Here is an 11,819-nt window from a genome sequence, read left to right on the forward strand (position 1 = left end):
AATGCTAAATCAAAGATAGATTACATTTAGCATAACCATCAAAGACTCTTGAATTTTGGGAGTGACACACATATAAGGGCTTTAATTCTATATCTCCAGCAGCGTTTATTCTCACAAGAAGTGCCAGACAATTTTTGGATGATTTATAGCCTAATGCTGTTTTTTCTTTTTCTAGAAACAAAAGTACTTTTAAGTTTGTACTCCCAGAGAAACCTAGTCTCATCATTATTGTACACTTCTTCTAAAGTATTGCTCCCTTTGACAATAGTTTTCCCAATCTCCTCTGTTTCTGTTGAATAGGCAAGTATTTCTGAAGCAATTTTTTGAGCTGAAACCAGATATGCCATTCATTTTCACCTGTCACATCAGGATATTTGTATACAAACTACCTTGATTTTTCACAAAAAAATATATAGTTTTCTTTGATTTTGTCTTAGTCTGACTTAGGAGCATTGAGTCAAAGTATGAAAAATGCTTAATTATCACTCTTCCCTTGCTTAAAGTATAGTAAAATTATGAATATTGCTGGTTTTATGCATAGATAGTTTAACTGTAGTAAGATTTTAGGCCAGATATGTTTTTTTTTTTTGCCTATGATAGATAAAATACAAAAGGTGGCCTAAAGTTGGTTCTTTCTATTGATACAGAATATTAAACACAACAAACTCTGCAAATTATATGCGAAAAAAAACCCCCACATAAAATGAAGGAAGAAACCTCTGTTTCTTATACTTCCTTGAATGTTTTAGCAGTGGCCAATCCCTTTTTATACTCCAACAAGGCCCGAAATTTTTGGGGAAGGAGCTAGTCAATTAGATTGACCCCAGTATGCAACTGGTACTTAATTTATCGACGGCAGAATTTGAACTCAGAATGTAAAGACAGACAAAATACTCTTTACTCTTTTACTTGTTTCAGTCATGTGACTGTGGCTATGCTGGAGCACTGCTTTTAGTCGAGCAAATCAACCCCAGGAGTTATTCTTTGTAAGCCTAGTACTTATTCTATCAGTCTCTTTTGCCAAACCACTAAGTTACAGTGACGTAAACACACCAGCATCAGTTGTCAAGCGATGTTGGATGGGACAAACACAGACACACAAACATATACACACACATACATATATATATATACATACATATATATGACAGGCTTCTTTCAGTTTCCGTCTACCAAATCCACTCACAAGGCTTTGATCAGCCCGAGGCTATAGTAGAAGATACTTGCCCAAGATGCCACGCAGTGGGACTGAACCTGGAACCATGTGGTTCGTAAGCAAGCTACTTACCACACAGCCACTCCTTGCTAAGCATTTCGCCCGGCGTGCTAATGTGTCTGCCAGCTTGCCACCTTAATCAGTTATCATATTGACATCCCGTCTCTCTTGATATACCTTCATGTCTTGGTGGAATCTTTCTCTCAAATTTTGCGGAAATTGATCCAAGTGACTGATGTCTATTTTGTATTCCAGTGAATGAAAAGACCAAAGCATTTTTTCAACGATTTCCTTGGAGTTGGTTGCTTTGTTGTTGTCAATAAAGTTTTTTCAGAGATATCATGTTATATACATATAATTTGCAGATTTTGTTGAATTTAATCCTTTTGATACCAACCTGGCTGAAACCACCTCTGGATCTATAGTACAAATGTCTTGTTTTCAAAAGTTCTGAATTAAAATCTTCCACCAAACCTCAGTCACAATTTAAGTTCCTAACTCTAGTTTAATAATAACTAAGTTATTTTACTAAATTCTTTGTTATATTTAAAATTAATTGAAGGAAACAGCATTTCAACAGAAATATGGTAACAAAAGGGTTAAGATTCTGTAACAACCTAGGCCTCCTTTTGTATTTGTTCTATTGTAGGCCAAAAAAAACCTCCATTTCTGGCTGAAATCTTGCTACAATTTAGCTATCTATGCACAAAATCAGCAATAGTCATAATTTTACTATACTTTATGCAAGGGAAGGGTGGTAATGAAGCATTTTTCTCACTTTGGCCCAATGACCAAAAGTCAGACCAGGACATAAAATTAAGGACAACTACATGTTTTGTGAAAAATCAAGGTAGTGTGTATACAAAGATCCTGGTGTTATTGGCGTAAACAAATAGCATATCCAAATTCAGCTTGAAAAAGCACTTCAGGAACACTTGTCTATTCAACAGAAACATTTTCACTGCCAAATTCTGTAGACTTGTGTCTACAGAACTTCATTCACTTGTCAAACAGAACAGTATTCGTCTCGGAGGAACAACATTGGTTTGGAATTATTCTCAGGTTTTACATCAGTATCAGTCTTCTTCTAGACAGATGTGCTGACAGAAACTATGGGTCGTTTAAACTCATTCAATATGATCTTACAGCCAGTCTTAAAACTTTGGTAACATGTGTAGTTACCCAGAGATTTCACAAGTCTAGGGGCCCAGTTCTGATCTATATGTGGTATGGTTTGCCATAAATAAATAAATACTATAGGGTCCAATACATTGATTTGCCTGGGGTATTAAAATACTGCGAAGATGTCCCCGAATACAGTCCATTCTATGTTATGTGATAAGGGTTAACTTTAAATTGGATTCATCCATCCTTTTGACAAGTCTTCTTTTTGTCCTGGTGAGTTTTTAGTTACCCTCATTGTCAGGTTAACCTGACAACAATGACTGTTAGACACTTGCAGCCATTTCTATACATATACATCATCATCATCGTTTAACGTCCGTTTTCCATGCTAGCATGGGTTGGACGATTTGACCGAGGTTTTGCAAACCAGAAGGCTGCACCAGTCTCCAATCTGATCTGGTAGAGTTTCAACAGCTGGATGCCTTTCCTAATGCCAACCACTCCGAGAGTGTAGTGGGTGCTTTTACGTGCCACCGGCATGAGGGCCAGTCAGGCGGTACTGGCAATGGCCATGCTCAAAAGGTGTTTTTTATGTGCCACCTGCACAGGAGCCAGTCCAAGAATGGAAGGACAGAAGAAAAAAACAACCACAGAATTTTGTAGCCGCGACAATTCAAGCATTCACAACCCCAATGTTACTAACCCTAGTGACCGTAACAATGACAATAAAAGCAACAACAATGATTGTACCAATAACAAGAATAGCAGTTACAGTATGAGCAGCCTCTGCCATAAATCAAGGTCAGGGAAGCTAGAGGGTTGGTTAATTATCAAGTTTATGGAATTGGCTTCAAACAATCTGCTCTCTGGCAGACAAACAAAGGATGTGTTGATAAGAATTTCCATGGTCAGTGGCAGGTGAGACATACACTATCTACCCCTCACCTTACCACTCACATAAACGTTCTATATGCCGAGGTCGACTTTGCCTTTCATCCTTTTGGGGTTAATAAATTAAGTACCAGTTATGCACTGGAGTCGATATAATCGACTTAATCCCTTTGTCTGTCCTTGTTTGTCCCTTCTGTGTGTAGCCCCTTGTGGGCAGTAAAGAAATAATAAACGTTCTATATGCCATACATACACATACACACTAATGCACACAACGCATACCTCTCCCATGTACACACATGCTCACCTACAGAGATATACATGTACATATATATGTTCACTGAGGTATCTGGAAATGCATATTGGTATATATACACATGAATAAATATCCCCATATTAACATAACAAATTGCGACCAGTTTCCAAAGTTATACTTCTCCTCTTCCTGTGTGCATGTACCCTTTAGTGCATGCTAGCATGTAAATTTGTTGGTATGCATCAGACCAATGATTGATTGTCTAAATATAAATCCATCTAGTTCTGTGAGTCAACAGGCCAGTTCATTTAGCAGTCATAGGGATGCACAATGCCTTCTGCAAACAGGTCTAGAATTACATGCACTCCAGTTAATTGTTCCTCGCTAGAGGCGTGTTGTATCTTTGAGCAAGACACTTCACATCGCTCCAGTCCACTCAGCTGGCAAAACTGAGTTCAAAGGGACAGCACTGTCACAATATAGGCGTAGGAGTAGCTGTGTGGTAAGTAGCTTGCTTATGAATGACATGGTTCTGGGTTCAGTCCCACTGCGTGGCACCTTAGGCAAGTATCTTCTACTATAGCCTTGGGCCAATCAAAGCCTTGTGAGTGAATTTAGTAGATGGAAACTTAAAGAAGCCTGTCGTGTATATGTGTGTATGTATATATGTATATATATATATATATATATATATGTATGTATGTATGTGTGTATGTTTGTGTGTCTGTGTTTGTTCCCCAGCATTGCTTGACAACCGATGCTGATGTGTTTACGTTCCCATAACTTAGTGGTTCAGCAAAAGAGACCGATAGAATAAGTACTAGGCTTACAAAGAATAAGTCCTGGGGTCGATTTGCTCGACTAAAAGGCGGTGTTCCAGCATGGCCACAGTCAAATGACTGAGACAAGTAAAAGAGAATATAAATCTGTCCTGCTGAATCTCCCCGAGAACAGCATAAAAGGTATGCATGACTGTGGAGTACTCAGCCACTTGCATGCTAATTACATGAGTAGGCTGTTCCATTGATCAAATCGACTGGAGCCCTTGACATTGTAACTGACAGGGTGTCAGTTAATCGTCCCAGGTGTTGTGCATAATTGATTGTAATCCGTTATCACATGCCTCATTGTTCCTAGCACTGGTATGCCATATAAATGTTTCCAATACAAACACAGTCAGTGTGTAAATACACAGGAAAATAGGATGAGGGAGAGGTTCATGCATGGGACATAAACAGGGATATTCCGAGAGAGAGTATTATGAAATCTTATTAGAGGCACAGGAGTGGCTGTGTGGTAAGTAGCTTGCTAACCAACCACATGGTTCCGGGTTCAGTCCCACTGCGTGGCACCTTGGGCAAGTGTCTTCTGCTATAGCCCCGGGCTGACCAAAGCCATGTGAGTGGATTTGGTAGACGGAAACTGAAAGAAGCCTGTCGTATATATATATATATATATATATATATATATGTGTGTGTGTGTGTTTGTCCCCCTAGCATTGCTTGACAACCGATGCTGGTGTGTTTACGTCCCCGTCACTTAGCGGTTCGGCAAAAGAGACCGATAGAATAAGTACTGGGCTTACAAAGAATAAGTCCCGGGGTCGATTTGCTCGACTAAAGGCGGTGCTCCAGCATGGCCGCAGTTAAATGACTGAATCAAGTAAAAGAGTAAAAGAGATGTACAAAAATCCAGAGAATTCCGTAGCTATTACCTCCACATCAACCATAATGGGAATAGTATACTAGTGTATCTTTCTGCCATTCAGGAATTTTCCAGTCATGTAATTTCGGGACATTCTACCCTCTTGGTATGTGCAGTAAATCTCTATTTTGCAATGTTTATGAATGATAAAACCTCCTTGAGCATAATCCTATGAACCTGGAAAAATTTAAAACAGAGAGTTACTTACTTGCAAATAAATGTGTTAACATGTGACATTATTGACTGAGGTCACCGTGATCTTTTCCGAAGGCTTTTCTTTCCATGGATAAACCTTATATGCTTCATGACATTTCTGTGATACACGATCCCTATTGGTCGTTTTTATTTTCTTCTCTCTTTTTATGATCCCTTTTGATGGAAAACCTACACCCCCTTTTTAGTTTTTAGTTTTTTTTTCTCCCCAAAAAGAAAAGCTCTACTTTGTAATTTGTCCCCTCTGTGTTCAGCCCTGTGTGGCTAATAAAGAAACATATTTTGCAACGTTTATAAAGGTATTTACTATTACCTGTTATAATCTCCAATCCTTCCTTAGTTCCTAACCCACGGGGTATTGCATGTTCTGGCACAGACCAATTCAGTATATATTCAAGGTTTTTAAGTTTTGGAACATAATTTATTGTTACATTTATAGGAAAGGTATTCATGCAATATAATTAATGGAAACATTAAGACACCAAGGAAAATGTCTGAAATTCAACAGTTGGGCTGCTTTTTACCTATCAAGCAAATATTCAGGTGCTGTGACTTGTCTTCTTTGATTATCCTTGATTGAATATGCAGCCATGAGAACAGCTATGTGGAGAGTGTAGTTCAAACTCAACCTAAGACACTCTGAATTTGGTGAGAGAAGAGAACATCATAGCAGCTCTGATGTCTGTGACACTCTGCAAAATTGGTGGTTTTTTTATTGACTGTATTTATAGGCAGTATTCACAGAAAGTTCTAGTCAGGCTATCAAACTATCACATGAACAACAACCATCCATTGGATAAAATCTCAGCTGCGCATATGATCAAACTATGTTTGAATTGTCATTTGTGATTTGTATGCGGCAAAATACAGGATTGAATCCAAAGCTACATGGCTAATTTTAGAATTGTCCAATTTATGGATCTACTCAACTAGTGGAGCACCTAAATGGCTAGTTGTAGGAGTGCCTATGAATTGTTTCACATCATTAACCGTGGGGGTCCTATGTAAAATCTACTACTAGTGTGTATAACTATCTCACATTTATGTACTACATTTGTATGTATGCATTGTCCACCCAGGGGCAATCCGTAAGGATTTTGGAGTTACATTCAGGTGTGTGTGTGTGTGTGTGGGAGATTGGGGGTAAGCTGATATAATTAGTTGTCTTAAATTTGGTAGTGACTGGTGGGATGCTTGCTTGTTGGGTGTAGTATATGGTGTTGGTTTGAGTTCCAGATAAATCTAAGGAGTTCCCAGGAGTTCCACCTTTCTCATGGTCATTCCCACCCTAGCAGATTCTCTCAGAGTGGGTATTGGGGTGTGTGCATTCTGTGTTTGTGTTAATTTGAGGGTGTCTTCTGACTCCAGTTTCCCCCAGAGCAAGTCCGTGCATATATTTAGCAAGTTTCAACCTATTAGAAGCAGCTATAATACTAACCACGTTAAGTGAGATGGAGTAGGATAATTTGATAGTATTTCTACTAAAATGCTATGGTGCTTATACCTGATAAGTGACAATTCACGAAATTCTCAGCCCCTGAGTCACTTTGTAACTTATATCGGTCAAATATAAAATTTGTTTCAAGTTTTATTTTCTTGTCTTCATCACCAAATCTCTCCTTCTCTTTCTCCACACACACACACATACATATTTATATATGTGGTGTATGCGAGAGATTCGCATACATACATGTATACATACATATACACGCACACGCACGCCCAAACAGATAAATCTACACACATACATTAGTACATAACTTCGTCTAAACTTTAGGAAGACTAATTAAGCATGTGACATTGTTGACTCAGAAATAGGAACGATCACGAGGCGTACACCGGATCGAGTTGACTGTCAGCTGACAGAGATATCTGGAAACGAGGTTAAAAGCTGACAAGTGTCTCGGATGTCTCAGCGCGCACCTGGCTGCAATTATGGCTTCGCAATTACACTTCGGCCTCCTGACAACCGTCACCTGCTTCTTTACCTTGGTGGTCCTCTCTCATTCAAGAAAGGTACAGTTTCTATGTGTCTGTTTTTGTGTGTGTGTGTGAATATATATATATATATATGTATATATATATATATATATATATACACATTACATGTTTATTTACGTTGTTGTTTTATCCCTGCTCAATCCCTGTCAGAGAGACTTATAGCGAAAGACATTCCAACCATGACAATCCCGTCATTTTTTTTCCAAGTATGATGTTTGTTATTTATTTAAAACTACGTTGTTTAAAGGTGTCCTTCCTTTTACAAAGCGCCAAGCGTAATTTAGAGGAGATTCGGTTGATAGTTTTAGCAGGTCGAACGACCGCGTGCAATTTCCATTTGTGGCTCGACTTATAAAAGCTGTTCAATATCTTTGTTATGGGTTAATTATTACAAATTAGGCGACAGATTTTGAGGTGAATTTGGATGTCGTCAATTCTCTGTCCGTTGTAAACATTGTGAAATGGCCCTCAAGTTGTCTCCCCCCCTCACAATGTTTGCAATTAGACATTCGTCTCCCCATCTTCAACATTCGTCGTCAAACTTCATCAATTTCCACAAACGGCCTTCGACTTCGTTCGTTCTTCCGTTCAAATAAACAAGGTTGACTTGTAACATTAGCCAAAAGAGGTTTCCTTCTATTAAAATGAATTTATTATTTATTTAAAACTACGTTGTTTAAAGGTGTCCTTCCTTTTACAAAGCGCCAAGCGTATTTCCATTTTGTGGCTCGACTTATAAAAGCTGTTCAATACTTGTTATGGGTTAATTATTACAAATTAGGCGACAGATTTTGAGGTTGATTTTGGATGTCGTCAATTCTCTGTCCGTTGTAAACATTGTGAAATGGCCCTCAAGTTGTCTCCCCCCCTCACATGTTTGCAATTAGACATTCGTCTCCCCATCTTCAACATTCGTCGTCAAACTTCATCAATTTCCACAAACGGCCTTCGACTTCGTTCGTTTTTCCGTTCAAATAAACAAGGTTGACTTGTAACATTAGCCAAAAGAGGTTTCCTTCTATTAAAATGAATTTTTATTTTCCTAAACTCTTACATGCAATATTAACATCAATAAGAACGTCGCTGATAAATCGAACCACTGGAAACAATATTCAGATTTCTCAAATCTTGCCTTATTATCTTTGAGAAAAAAATGGAAGGAAGCATTACATAATATGGTCCTGTTTAGACTATGTAATTCTGAAATAAAACGGTCATAACTAGAATGTTTTAGGTCTCGCACGAATACGGGTTGGCGTAGAATTATATACAGTCAGTACTTCTCAATTTCTCTGCCAATTGTTACGGCTGGATGGCTTTTAGACCAACAATCCCCAACTCCCTGAAAAAAAAAAATGAAAAACCCGAAGCGAAAACAGTCTGTGTGTGTTACGAGGTTTTTATTTATCTTATTTGATTAGCTCCAGTCTTTGTAAACTTGTTATAATATAAAGAATGAGTTTGTTTACAGTTTTGTATTATTTTTGTTTATATATCAATTTTAGCATGTATCGATCTCGAGTTATTATTGTTTTGGTTCTGCTGATCTTGGTGGATCAAGTCCAGACTGTTCCAGTCGTAATTAGTTTTCCCAGACAGTTTATTACTTTATGCTATGTCTACTTCCTGCTTTAGGTTTCCGAGATGCGATTTGAGGGATATTTCTAGCAAGTTGAGTGGCCACATACAGGCTCTTTGTGGTAATTGTTGTTTAGACCCAAATAAGAAATGATCGAGTAGATCTATGATCAAAGCTGTTCCAGTCATGACCACCCCTATCCTTTTATTTTTCAAATATAATGTATGTGGAACTTACATTATCGACTGTCTAATTCCTTTTATCAAATAATGTATTGTGATTTAAGAAAGATTTGGCTGCTTTTCTAGCAGCTCAAACCACAGCGTACAGGCTCCCTATTTGATTCGATTATTACATAAATGAGATTCGTTGAAAATAGCTGTCAGAGTCTAAGGGTCAGTATTAAAAATGAGGAACAATTGTTTGAAAAAAAATGTTATGAACTCTGATCTGTGAACATAACAAATAATAACGGAGAATCCAGTTTAATATATTTACTTTAAGTGCCATACTCTTACTCTTTTACTTGTTTCAGTCATTTGACTGCGGCTATGCTGGAGCACCGCCTTCAGTCGAGCAAATCGACCCCGGGACTTATTCTTTGTAAGCCCAGTACTTATTATATCGGTCTCTTTTGCCGAACCGCTAAGTGACGGGGACGTAAACACACCAACATTGGTTGTCAAGCAATGCTAGGGGGACAAACACAAACACACACACACACACATATATATACGACAGGCTTCTTTCAGTTTCCGTCTACCAAATCCACTCACAAGGCATTGGTCGGCCCGGGGCTATAGCAGAAGACACTTGCCCAAGATGCCACGCAGTGGGACTGAACCCGGAACCATGTGGTTGGTTAGCAAGCTACTTACCACACAGCCACTCCTGCGCCTATAGTGTAATTATTTTAACAACATTTATGAAATATAACTATTTTGAATGTTTATTATATCTACATAGATAATCAAGGAAGTTAAATATTGTCATTAAAGTTCTTCTGAACTAACATGGAGACTAGACTTGTTTATTCAATTTATTGCACAGCAATATCATTTTTTTCTTAATTAATCGTGTCCACACCTGTTATTTCTAATTCTACAAGAAAAAATTGGCTTTGTGGTAAGCAGTTTGCTTCCCAATCACATGGTTCCAGGTTCAGTCCCGCTGCATGGCACCTTGGACGAGTGTCTTCTACTATAGCTTGGGGCCGACCAATGCCTTGTGAATGGAATTTGGTCAACAGAAACTGAGAGAAACGCGTTGTGTGTGTGTGACCACTGCTTGATAATCTTTGGTGTGTTTACATCTCTGTAAATTAGCAATTCGGCAAAAGAGACCAATAGAATAAGTACTGGGATCGATTCATTCGACTAAAATTCTTGAAGTCTTTGCCCCATCATGGCCACTGTTTAACGACTGAAACAAGTAAAAGATATATATATATATATTGCCTTGTACTTTTAGAACTTTTTAAAATATAATAATTCAGCTTAAAAACGAAAGAAAAAGGGCAACGCCCACAGCTGATGACGGTTCTGGTCACAAGCAGTTTTGCATTTTTTTTAAATAAATAAAATAGTAAGCAGAGCAGGAGCAGTATTAAGCTTTGTTACACATTCTTGAATTGAATAAGGCCAGCAATGCATGATTAAATGTTGGTAAAGAAATTGTTGAGAGATTAGACTGAAGCTGTTTTAGAATCAGCTCTACACTATGAAGTTTAACATTTTTCCTACTAAAGTAAATTCTATTCTCAACTACTTATTTCCTGTATCAACCAGTAGATGGTGAGCTGGCAGAAACGTTACCACGCTGGGCGATAATGCTTAGCGGTATTTCGTCTGCCATTAAGTTCTGAGGTCAACTTTGCCTTTCATCCTTTTGGGGTTGATAAATTAAGTACCAGTTACACACTGGGGTCAATGTAATCGATGTAATCCCTTTGTCTGCCCTTGTTTGGCCCCTTGTGGGCAATAAAGAAATAAGAAATGTTAGCATGCTTGGTGAAATGCTTAGCGGTATTTCGTCTGTCTTTACGTTCTGAGTTCAAATTCCACTGAGGTTGACTTAGCCTTTCATCCTTTCAGGGTCAATGAATTAAGTACCAGTTGCATACTAGGGTCAATCTAATCAACTGGCCCTCTCCCCCAAAATTTCAGGCCTTCTGCCTAGAGTAGAAAAGAATCTTCAGATGGACATCTGTAAGTATTGTTAAAAATTCTGGAACGATTTGACCTCATTAAAACTTTAGAAAATATATCTTGTGTAGGAGCTCTGAGAACAAGAATGGGTTGATCAAAAGCTGGTCAGATGAGGCTGTTAGATTGGCCTAGCTTACAATGTGTAGAAGTAAACCAGGTTAGGGTTAGGGTTTAGCTCTGGAAAAGCTCTGTGAAGAGGTGGAAAGCTACTATATGGTCATACTTACTTCAATGTAACAAGAAGAACAGAGGATATTAATTTGAACATTTTGATCCTTTTGAAGGCTAAGATCAATAACTGATATCATCATCATTTCATCCACTTTTTTCCAAGCTGACATATGTTGGCTGTTACCACTGATGTCCTATTCTAACTATATTTTCAGCTCATCCAATTAACGACATTATATTAATCCAAAGTTAAGCATCAGTTCTTAAATGCCTTTTGGGGATTAGGAGCTATCTAGATAACCAAGAGTATGACCTTCAAACTCTTCGTCTATTTTTAAAATAGCAAAAGTTAATGTATTAGACTACTGTTTTGTCTGATATGCAAGTGCCCACCATTAAATCATGTGAACTTTTGAACCCTGATATTTTAAGTTAACATATATTTACTGCTCTACA

At 38.0% G+C, this 11,819-nt stretch overlaps 1 protein-coding gene across 1 annotated transcript in view; it reads left to right on the forward strand.

Moving 5' to 3' along the window:
* Positions 1-7,231: 7,231 nt before the first annotated feature.
* Positions 7,232-11,819, forward strand: part of LOC115232569 (glycosylated lysosomal membrane protein) — a 27,689-nt gene continuing 23,101 nt past the window's right edge. Inside the window, exon 1 of the mRNA XM_029802533.2 lies at positions 7,232-7,421. Coding sequence (XP_029658393.1) covers positions 7,341-7,421 — 81 coding nt within the window. The 5' untranslated portion in view covers positions 7,232-7,340. The remainder of the gene's footprint in view (positions 7,422-11,819) is intronic.

This window comes from Octopus sinensis, linkage group LG2 (assembly GCF_006345805.1).
Source record: "Octopus sinensis linkage group LG2, ASM634580v1, whole genome shotgun sequence".
NCBI lineage: Eukaryota > Metazoa > Mollusca > Cephalopoda > Octopoda > Octopodidae > Octopus > Octopus sinensis.